The sequence below is a fragment of the Crocuta crocuta genome, unplaced genomic scaffold (genome assembly GCF_008692635.1).
Source record: "Crocuta crocuta isolate KB4526 unplaced genomic scaffold, BGI_CrCroc_1.0 scaffold27, whole genome shotgun sequence".
NCBI lineage: Eukaryota > Metazoa > Chordata > Mammalia > Carnivora > Hyaenidae > Crocuta > Crocuta crocuta.
Genome location: NW_027532250.1, coordinates 1,369,623 through 1,380,863, shown reverse-complemented (window position 1 = coordinate 1,380,863; position 11,241 = coordinate 1,369,623). Strand labels below are relative to the sequence as shown.

General features: G+C 66.1%; 1 protein-coding gene across 1 annotated transcript in view; it reads left to right on the top strand.

Moving 5' to 3' along the window:
* Positions 1-227: 227 nt before the first annotated feature.
* Positions 228-11,241, top strand: part of RBM38 (RNA binding motif protein 38) — a 13,260-nt gene continuing 2,246 nt past the window's right edge. The window contains exons 1-2 of the mRNA XM_077778323.1: positions 228-429; positions 909-963. Coding sequence (XP_077634449.1) covers positions 312-429; positions 909-963 — 173 coding nt within the window. The 5' untranslated portion in view covers positions 228-311. The remainder of the gene's footprint in view (positions 430-908; positions 964-11,241) is intronic.

Here is an 11,241-nt window from a genome sequence, read left to right as displayed (position 1 = left end):
AAGCTGGGGCCCCGGGCTTCAGGCCTCCGGTGTGGGGAGGGGGGAAGTTCCTCGTCTCCCCTGGGGATCGCTTCTGTCCTTAAAGCTAGGTTTCCCAATACGTGAACTTGGATGGAGGAGCTGGACTCCCCGGGGACCTTGGCGGGAGGGCCCCATGGTGGGGGTGGGGGGGTCGGTGGGGACTGGGTCAGAGGTTCAGAGTAACTGGCCCCCAGGGAGGGGGAAGGGAGCGCCCCTGGCCAGAAGTGAGCCCTCTGCTCCTTCCAGCGGCAAGAGAGGCCCCTGAGGCATCTGTACCCCTTCAGGTGACCATGGCCGACCGGGCGGCAGCGGAGAGAGCTTGCAAGGACCCTAACCCCAACATCGACGGCCGCAAGGCCAACGTGAACCTGGCGTATCTGGGTGCCAAGCCGAGGAGCCTCCAGACGGGTGAGAGCCTGTGTTTTCCTTCCCTGGCTCGTCATGTTTGCTATATTCAGTGTCGGTATCTGTCGGGTGGAAAAGGCCCCCCCCTCCACGCCCCGGCCCTGCCCCCTGAGTGGCTGTCAGCTATCATGTGCTTGCAGAGCTGACACCCGGCGGTCGTCCCCTAGCTTGGGAGTGGGACCCCTTCGTCTGGGCACGTGTGACAGCAGAGCAGGGCGCGGAGGGTGCATTAGCCAGTTGTCAGCCGTCCACCAGGGAAGGAGGAAGTTGTTCCCGGGGCTGGAGATCAGGGGACAGACGCCCAGAGGCTGCTGTTACCCCGCTCCCTTGGCTTCCTCAGGCAGGAGCTTCGGGGTTTGTGGGAGGGTGGCCTGGGAGCCTAGAGGAAGCCAGTTATCTATCCCTATAGATGAGGGGGGGCCCGGCTGTGAGCTTCTGCTCCCTTAGGTGAGGCTGAGCCCCTGCATGGCCTCTCATTTCAGGCTTTGCTATTGGCGTGCAGCAGCTGCACCCCACCTTGATCCAGCGGACTTACGGGTGAGTGGACGCTGCCCGCTGGGGCGGAGTGGGGGGTGGGTGGGCAGACCTGGCCACGCAGGCCCTGGGCGCCCCTTGGTCCGAGGGCGTCTTTCATCCGAGGACCGTCAAGGCCCCACGATGCCGTTCGCATCCACCTTTCCATGTCTGGGAACCAGCAGCTTCTCTGATCTTGCGGAAACCTGGCTGCGTGTAGAGGGTGGGGAGGCGGGGCGAGCCAGGGGAAGGCCCAGAGGGCTCCTCCGGTCCTGACAGAGGCCAGGGTGCCCGAGCCCCGGAGGCTGCCGGAGCCTGGTCTCAAGTCCTGGCTTCCCTGTGACCAGTTGTGTTGTCCGTCAGTTTACCCTCCGCCCCCCTGAGAAATGGGGACGGCGGCGGCATCTCTGAGTTCCGTGAGTGGAGACTTTGGGAGAGGCCCTCGGGGAGGGCAGGTGAAGGCTCTGGAAGCGTTGCCCTCGTTCTGTGGGCCCAGCGGCTGCGCGCTCTTCTTGGGGTGCCGGGTGACCCACTCCGGTGCCTGACGGATGGTGGCAGCAGGCCACTGCCATCCGGGGTCAGAGGTCGGTTACTTATGAAGGTGAGACGGGACTGGGCCGGCCTGTGCGCCTTTTGTCCGACGTGCTCTGATTTGGCGCATCCTGCCCTCGCCTCACTTTTTTTATTTTTTGTCTAATAAGTCACAGCAGCTGCTTGTGGAAGAACACAGACACACACAGACACACACAGACACACACACACACACTTCAGGGGCACAAAGGAGCCTGCCGTGCGGCGTGAGTCCCCGGCCCTGGGATTGATGTCGGCTGTGTGTCCGGGTGCCGGGAGCGTGGCCACAGGGTGGGCTGTGCGCCTGGGCATGGCAAGGGCGGTGAGAACACAGGCAGCCCCTTTTAGAATGTTCGCGCCTCTCAAGCTGTCAGAACCCAATCCTGGGCTCTGGATTCCGTGCTTCAAACCGTGTGTGTGTGTGTGTGTGTGTGTGTGTGTGTCTCACACGCATGTGTCAGCCCTAGAAATAGGCACGGTTTAAGGAACCACCGGCTGCCTGGGAACTGGGCTCGGGTGGACCGGGCAGGTCACATGGGTGGCCGAGGAGTTGCACGCCCACGACCTGGGGGTGCTCCCTGGACGCGCGGCGCCTGAGTCGGTGGCCTTGGCATGGATCGGCATGCGTGGGAGCTCGGCTCTCTCGGTCTGTTCTCCCGGGAGGGAGCCCGGGGGCGGCTGGGAGCTGGCGGTTCTGGGTTTCCTTCTTGGCCTGGCATCTGCTTCGTAAAGGTCTGGAGCCGCCTCGGGAGGTATTTGGGGACATCTGCCGTCGTCCTGAGTTCTTCCTTCGTGGGGCCCAGGTCATAGGAGGAGGGCATTCCTGATCTTCCGTAGCCTTGGCGCTGGGCCCCAGGTCCACCTCCTGCGGCGCCTTCCCCGCACACGTTTGAGCTCTTTTCGGATCCCTTGCAGCCGCCTCTAGGACTGCAGTCACTGTCAGGACTTGACCCCGGAGCCTGCAGACCCAGGTTCAAATCCCGGCTCTGCCACGTTTCAGCTGGGTCCCCTTGGCAGGTGGCGCCTTTCTCCTGAGCGTCCTGTTTCCCCATCTGTTATTTCCTCAACAGAAACAATGACCACATCGCACGGTGCCGGCACGCGGGACCGGGAGCTCCGTGCCCCCGCCCCCCATCCTCTGTCCTCACAGCGGCCNTCGTGCTCTCAGCCGCCGCTCCTGGGGCGGGCGGGCGGGCAGGGTGCCCTGACCTTTCCCCTCCTGGTCCCTTGAGTGCCACCCCCGTGAGGGGAGGTGGGGGTCAGCGCAGATTTTACCGCCGCACCCTCCCGACTTCAGGTGACGGTGTCATCTTGTAACTAAGCCTCTGGCATCTGATACCTGTGACGACGAAGAGGCCTCTGGCCCTACTTGCTGTTGCCAAGGGGCGGAGACCCAGCTGGGGACACGGGGTCAGAGGGAGCGTCCGGCCCTTTCGTTGCCAGTGGCCGGCGGACCGAAGCTTCTCAGGGTCCCTCGCTGAAGTGCGGGGTGGCAGGAGGGGCCCTTGGGGGGCTGCCCCAGAGAAGCGGGGCTGGGCTGCCCTGGGTCAGCTGCCCCCCCCCCGCACCCCTCCCCAGTGCCCCTCAGTTGGAAGAGTTAGGCTGTCAGCGTCCCTTTTGTCTTTGGCCTTTGCGACCGAGAACAATCGGGCGGGAGTGCAGGCGGCCTGACTCAGCAGTCGGCGTTGCGCGCCGCGGGCTGGGCACCCGGCGAGGGCACGGTGGGAGCCAGGGCCGGCCAGTCGGCCTTTGTCGGCCAGTTAACCCCTGTCCTGCCTGGGCGAACGTCCCCCGGCTTGCTGGCTGCGCTCCTGGGCCCTGGACGCTTCCAGAGGTTGCGCAGCGCCCTCTGGGCCAGGCCTCCGTCGAACCCTCGCCCGCGGGGCCGAGAGCACTGGCGTGGGAGACTCGCCAGGGAACTCCCTGCATGTCACGCTTTTTGCTTGGCTTCCTCAGCTCTCCATCATTTTTTATTTATTTACTTATTTTTAAGGGGGATGGGCTCCTTCGGGACCTGCCTTGGGCTGTGTGTGTCTATCACGTGACCGTACGTGGGGCCGGGGCCTGAGGTTTGGAGAATCCTTTCTTGGCAGGTGACCCGTGACTTAACCGCAAGAGGGCAGGCCCCTGGGGGTGGGGGACAGTCAGCAGCCTGCGGGCAGGAAGGCGCGGAGCGCTGTGGGGAGGACACACGTGCGGCCGAGCTTCGGCCTTGCCTGGAAGGGACCTCCGGGTGTCAGAGGGTGTGTGTCAGGCCCGGGCCTGGCTGTGCTTGGAACCTCTCCTGGGGTTATTTTTGAAGGGCCAGCTGCTTCTCTGGGCACAGCCCCCGCCCCTGTTCTTAAGGGGGCCTTGCTGGGGCCTCCACACCCGTTCACCACAGGCCCTGCTCTGTGGCAGGGGTGAGGCCGGGCCCCGGGTCCCAGACAGCAGGGTCCGCCTGGGCTCATCTCCCCGTCGGCGTGGTGGGGACCAGGATGCTCTTACCGCGCGGGGCTGACTCGAGCGCAGAGCTGAGCCTTTGCACAGAGCCGGTCGCTCGGGGGCCTGGCCCACTTGGAATTTGTCGGGGACCGATCTCCCAGCAGCCCTCTGACAAGGCCTGTCGCCCGAGCCGCCTGTGCAGGTGCTGGGTGCGGAGGTCCGAGGTCCCGGTGCGCGGGAGGCCGGGGCCTCAACTGGTGGCTCCAGTACCGTCCTTCCTTCCGCGAGGCCCCAGCACCTCCACTGGCCAGCCCTTGGACGTAGGTCCGGGGGCGCCTGCGCTCTCTGGGAAGGCCCCACGGCCCCCGCCATCACCGGGCCCCGGTGCGGGTGCGCTGATGGGCCTGAGCCCGGTCCCTGGGTCATGGGCGGGGGGCCGTCCTGGGGAGTGACAGGAAGAGGTGCGTCTCCCCAGAAGCGTGGAGGCCACGGGGCTGGGCGGTGGGTAGAGGGCTGTGCTCCGAGTTGCTCGTCTGTCAGCATCGGTCCCGTCCCGCCCTGGGCCCGGCGTGCAGGACGCTGAGTAAGAAAGACGCCGTCAGTTCCGGGCTCAAGGTGCTCCCTGCCCGGCGGGGAAGCCAGACCACGGAAACCCCTCCGTGCACTCGAGGGTGCGGGCCGCGGTGGAGCAGGGGGCGGGGGCCGTGTGCGTGGGGGGCGCGGGTGGGAAGGCCGTCCGTGCCCGCGGGGGAGGGTCAGAGACAACACACCAGAAAACACAGAAACCTGACGGGGCCTCCAGCCCGGGCAGCAGCAGCGTGCCAGCATCGGGTGCTGGTCGGTCACACGCTGGGGTGCGTGAGAGGTCAGCGCTGGGGACGCGCCGGGGGGGGCCNGGCTTGTTTTCTCTTTCGGGGTGCCTGGGGTGGCCCTGCTCCCCACGCCGTAGCTTCCTGTTTGGCACCGGAGCGAGGCGTGGGCAGGGGTGTGGCCCTCCCCGGTGGGCCGCCCGTGCACACCTGTTGTTTGTCCCCGTCTGCTGTAACAGAAACCGGCCTCCAGGGCGGCCCTTGGGTTCCTCTCAAGGATGGAACTGGTGGCCCAAGGGCCAGAGAGCCTCGTCCAGAATCCCGGGGCCAGGGGCTGGAGGCCTGACCACAGACGGATCTGTGGGTGTCTGAGTCACCCCCAGGGGTGTCCCCTGGGGCGGGAGGAGCAGGGGAGTCCCCCGTGTTGCAGCGCCCGGAGCCCTGGGCCAAGAGCCTGGAGGCCCTTTTCGTGGCCTGTGCGTGTGATCCCTCGTTGTCCTGACTTTGCCTCCTTGAGCCTCAGTTTCCCCACCTTGCACGAGAACGTGATGAGGGCTCAGCAGAGTGGTCGTGCTCCTGACCCCTGCCACGTGGGTGGAGGCAGGAAGTGGGGCATTCATTCAGCCCGTTCACTGGCTTTGTGGCAGGCGGAGGATGCCGTGGGGATGAGGGGGACCAGGCTGCAGGGTGCCCACCAGGTGGCTGGAGGTGTGCGGGGGGGCGGGGCAGCCAGGGACGCCAGCCTGAGCCGCGGGAGGAAGTGGGGAGTTGGGGGGCCCGGGGACGCCTTTAGGTTTTATTCAGAGAGATGCAGGATGAGGTGGCTGGGTCACTTGTGTCTTGAAAGCATCCCCTTGGCTGCCGTGGTCTCCGAGCAGCTGTGTGGCCTCTGGCTCGCGGGCTCGGGCCAGGGTGAGCAGCTGTGGGCTGCTGAACACAATACGGCTTAAACAATGTGTGTAAGAAGAGCCTAGAAGGTTCCAGAGGTTTGGGCTGAGCACATGGAAGGTCAGACAGGCGTCGGGGAGGGGGTGCAGGTGGAGGTGAAGGCTTGGGTGAGTTCGGGTGGGCCCGGCACTGTCCCCGGTGGCCCGTCCTACATGCTGTGCCCGCGGCCCCCACGCTTGCCCGCCGTCTGGTGGCCCCAGGGAGCATTCACGTAACCCCCCCTCCCCACCGGGGATTCCCACCCTGGGCCTGTTTCCTGCCCGCCCTGGCGCCCGCTCCACGCCCCTCCCTCCCAGAAGCCGCCAGCTGCACGCCCGGTGGCTGCCCGGGGCCCAGCACGGCCAGTGAAAACCTCCAGAGAGCAGAAAAAGTGAAATGGGCTCATTTGCCTTTTTTATTCTCTTTCTTGGGGGTGGCTCTGCTTTCTGAAAACGAGACCTGCGAAGCCGCGCCGAGTTTTGCTTTGAGCGTGTGCGAGAGTCGGCTGCTTCGCCTCCTGAGACCTGCCGCCTGCAGGGGCCTCTGGGGACGCAGCGGAGGCCGCGGCAGGCTCCGTGCCACCTTCAGTGTGCAGATGGGGAAACAGGCCAGAGACATGAGGGACGGGGACAGGCAGGGCCAGGGTCCAGGCGCAGGGCTCTTGCCCCTGAGCCTCCACTGGGCCGAGTCCACTGGGCTGCGCTTGGCCGGGCCCTGGGTCCTGGCAGACATCGCGGCTCCCAGTGAACTGGAAGGAGCCTGCGGGACCCCAGTCCTGGAGGTCACGGCCCCTGGTCGGAGCCCGCCTGGGGAGCGTCGGGTCACCTGACCGTTAGGCTCTGACCCAGGGCCCGGCTGTCCTGCTGGCTGGTCCGGTTTTCCCTCCAGGGCTCCTGGGCTGCCCCCTTGGGGCGGGGGCCAGGTGGCCGTGACAGGGAGGGCTTTCCGTGCATCTGGGCTGGCTTGGGGGCCATTCCTGTGGTCCCTCAGGCCCAAGGAGGTCATGAGTGCTGCCACGCTCTCTGGGGCGCCCCGAGCATTAGATCCTCACGCGGCTCTAGCAGTGAGGTGGCCTCGCTCGCCCCGCAGAGGCAGTGCTGAGGCCGCCCGGCACCTGGTGAGGGCCAGAGCCAGCCTCCGACGGAGCTGGCAGGTTCCGCGTCTCCCGGGTCCCCGGCCGTGGCTTGCCGAGCAGGGCTGTGCCCAGCGGTGGCCGTTTCCAGCTGCGCTGCTTCCTTTGCCTTTGAAGGGGCTTCACCTTCTGTCCCAGGACCCAGTTAGCATCCCTCGGGGAGGCTCCTTAGCCACCTGGTGCCAGCAATCATGCGGCCTGCATGAGGCCCTCCACATCGGGTGATGGGGCCCAGCGGTCAGCGCCAAGTGCCCGGCCGCAGAGGGCTTACATTTTCATTGAGAACATAGAACACGAAGTAAAGGACACAGAGGCTTCAGGTTGTAAGGAAGAAAGGGAGCTGGTGGGTGGGCGGTGCTGCCGTTGACCTGGGGTGGGTCCGGGAAGGCCCCTGAGGAAGGGAGGTTTGAACTGTGGGAAGAAGCGCACAAGCAAAGGGATAGCGGGTGCAAAGGCCCTGTGGTGTGGGGGCCCGTGGCATCTGGGGAACAGGGTGGGGGAGCAGGGACAGTGGGGAGAGATAAGTTGAGGGGGACTCAAGGCTTGGTTGTGTGGGAAGCCGTGGGGGGAACGGTCTGCTTCTGGGTGGTGTGGGGGCCACTGGAGGCTTCTGGTCCTGGGGGTGGCCCGGTCTCTTGGATTTATTTATTTGTTTACTTAAGTTTATTTGTTTTGAGAGAGAGTGGAGAGCCTGACACGGCTCGATCCCATGAACCGTGAGATTGTGACCTGAGCCGAGATCAAGAGTTGGATGCTTAACTGAGCCCCCTAGATGCCCTGTCTTGGCTGTTTTTAAGATGACCCTCTGGCCACCAGATGGGGGCGGAAGGAGGGACAGAGGACCTGCTTCGATGTGGTGTGGTAGACGGAGGCTTGACTGTCTGGAGAGGCGGGTGGGGTGTGGAGAACAGGCACCGTTGGGGGATCAGGGGTGTCTGGGGTGGGTGCGGGCAGGGCAGGGGGCTCCCGCCCGGGCTGCAGAGTGGCCTTTGCCCGCGGTGTGCTGTGCGGCCTGTGGCTTTTCCAGAGGCCTGAAGATCAAGTGCCTGGAGGCTGGTGGTGCCCCGACCTTTCTGGGGACTAGGGTGGCAGGGAACCTGCCTGGCACACAGGCCCTGCCCCCGTCGCCCCTTGACCAGGGNGGCTGGAGACGGGGCTGGGGAGGGGTGTGAGCCTGAGCCTGGGGAGGGCCACGGGGCTGTGCTCAGGAAGGAGGTTCAGCTGGGCTCGCTTTCTCCCCCAGAAGCTCAGTGGTTCCCTGTGTGCATGTGTGCAGCTCACACGTGTGCGCATGCACCCCTGCCCCTCGGCTCCTCCATCCCCACCTGGCCGCCTTCCCAGCGCCAGGCCAGGGCGTCGGGTCGTGGGGGCAGTAAAGAGCCTGGCATCTGCCCATTGCTTTGCGGGTCTGTGCGTGTGAGAGGGGACATGATGGGGAGGATTCTCCGGGTGGCCGTCCCTGCCCTGCGGGGTATTGGCCACGTCCCTCTGCTGCACCCACCAGGGTGGCGCCCAGAAATGTCCCAGGCATGGCCTGGGGTCCTTGGGGGAAAGGGGGCCCTGGCTGAGATCCCTGTTTGGGGGGGGGGGTCCCAGTCCTCACGGCAGGCCCTGAGGTTGCCCTCTGCAAATCCCAGTGCGGCGCCGAGGGGGGAGTGTGCCGGAGGAGCCGCGGGGGCGCCCCTGCCTCCCGGGGCTTTGTGGCTGTGTCTGCGGCGGGACCCCCTTCCTTCTTTTCCTCTTGGTCCGGGTCTGGGGCGCACACGCTGGTCGGGGTCCCGTCTCAGGATCCACTGAGCAGCTTGGTCGGGACAGGAGCCTGCTGGGCCCTGCACTGGGACCGCCTGCCGCCTGTGGCCTCTGGGAGATGCAGGCGGGCTCGCGAGCTGGGCCCTCATCCTCGTGGGCGGCGTGTGGGGTGAGGAGGCAGCACCGGGACGCTGGCTGGCGTGGGACCGCGCAAAATGCGGGGACACGGCGACTCTTGCGGCTTCCAAGTGCTCTGTGGGTTGTCTTGGGCCTTTTGCATAGATTGGGGGGCGGGCAGAGCCTCGAGGGAAGGAGGCGGACAGGTGCAGGTGTGCAGCCTCCTGGCGTGTCCGGAAACGGGGCCTCCCTGCCTCCCCAACCTAGCAGTTCCTCCCCCACCCGGGGAGGCTGCGACCGAGCTCCGGCACTGCCAGCGTCGTGTGGAACCCGGTGGATGTGACCGCTGCCCCACCTGGCTCGGCCTGGGGGAGGTGTGGCCAGAACCCCGTCCATCTGCCTGCCTTACTTTCTTTCTTTTTTTTTTTTTAAATGTTCTATTTACTTCTAGGAGAGAGAGAGAGACAGCGTGAGCAGGGGAGGGTCAGAGAGAGAGGGAGTCACGGACTGAAACAGGCTCCAGGCTCCGAGCTGGCAGTCAGCACAGAGCCCAACGCGGGGCCTGAACCCACGAACCGCAAGATCATGACCTGAGCGAAAGTCGGACGCTTAACCGACTAAGCCACCCGGGCGCCCCTGCCTGCCTTACTTTCTTACGTATTTATTTATGAAGCTTATTTTGAGAGTGTGCGTGAGAGTGGGGAAGGGCAGGCTCTGCGCTCTGACACGGGGCTCTGTCTCACCCACTGTGAGATCACGATCTGAGCCCGAGTCAGGCATCGGGCGCTCCGCTGACTGAGCCGCCCGGCGCCTGGCCCCTGTCATTTTTGCTGCCCCGGATCCTTCTGTGTGGACGGTGTGAGGCCCGGTCTAGGCAGCGGTCCGAGTGTGGGCGTGCATCCAGACCCCGGAGCCTCTCACCCTCCCTGACTCCTCGGTCTGCAGGGACCCGCATTTTTGGCAAATGCTTCCGGGGCGTATAAGGCAGGGGTGTCCTCGCCCGTGTTTGGAGAAGTTCTGGGCTCGGGTGTCCCGAGCCTCGAGCTAAGGGATGTTCCCGGGGCCGGGTGGGGGCGCCACCCAAGACACACCTCATCGTGTGTCTGTGTGGCTCCTTTCCTGGGAAGCGCCCCAACTTCAGGAGCCCTTGTCATTCTCCGCAGGGAACCCGGTCTCTGGCCCAGAGCTGAGCCTCGGGTGAGGCCCTGGGGTGCGGGGCAGGGGAGGTGCGAGCTCCAGCGGGTGGCAGGCAGGTGCGGCCCAGGTGGGGATGGCCTTGTCCGCAGGTACTTCGGGGCACAGCTCGGGCGGGCGGGTGCCTGGGGAGCTGATCTCTAAGCAGACAGCCCGGTGCCCTCGCCTCCTGTCACACGTGCGCTGCAGCCTCAGCCTTTTCCTCGCTGTTCCCCCACGGCCGCTCCGCCTTGTCCGTGTGGCTCGGTGCAGCTGCTCTCTCCTCCGAGAAGCCCTCCCTGACCACTCCCTGTGGCCCCGGCCCCGGTTGCTGGGTTGGTAAGTTTGTGTGTGTGTCCCGTCCTGGAATGTGAGCCGCGGGGGCCCAGGAGCTGTGTGGTCCGCTCGCCACCCTATCCTGCTCCGGAGCAGACGCGAGAAGGCTGTTGCTCTTCTCAGGAGACTGAGCAGGGTTCGAACCCAGGCCCGGCTCTGTTTACGTGGGGGCAGAGGGCGTGGGGGCCGTGGGGGGGGATGGGCGCTGGGGCCCGGAGCCAGAGCCTGGGGATCCAGATGGAAGCCGCCCGGGGCCTCCTGGCAGACGTGGCCGAGGGTGGGGGTGGGGAGGCGCGGCCAGCTGCCAGCCTGGCTGTTGCTGTGGTGACCCTGGGGCGCTGCCGCCTCGCAGGGCAGCGGGGAGGGTGACGCGGGGGCCGCTGGTGGCCCCGCAGGCCCGGGCAGGTGTGCCCTGGCCTCCCTGCCGGGTTCGCCGCCAGCCCGCGTACCCCCTCTCTCTGTCCGCCCCGTTGTGCTAACTGATGCCAGGCCGCCAGGTGCGAAGCGTGTTCACAACCGTGCGCAGATACGTGCGCTGCCTGACCCGGGGCTCGTCTGCCACCCTGAGGGGAGCCCCCTTAGTGCCCCCGGCCCGGACCCCCTGCGAGGCCCCTGCTACTTTGCTGCCGTCTCCTCCGGGTTGGCCTGTGTGGACGCATCCTGGTGAGGGGACCCTGCGTCACATGGGCCCGGCGTCCCCTGCTTGGCGTGTCCTCAGGGCTCACCCACGCCGTGGCGCGTCATCCTGTCGCCGTGTGGAGAGACCGCGGTGGTTGGTCCCGCCGTGGGGGGTGGGTGGCCCTTGTGAGTGCCGCCCCTTCTTCCTGGTCGTGCTGGGGAGCCCATCGGCCTNTGCGACGACCCGAGCCCTCAGCCAGCCCCTCCTGTGCGCTCGGGACGTCGATTCCCGGACCCGTGAGAATGGCCTGTCCCACGGGCAGCCTCCCCCACCCGCGGCCTCCTCAGCCTCCTCACGCGGATACAGAGTCACATGTGGCTGCTTATCGTCCGTAGTTCCGCGTGTAAACTGCACCTCTGGTCGGCCTGGGCTGAGCGTGGCCGCCG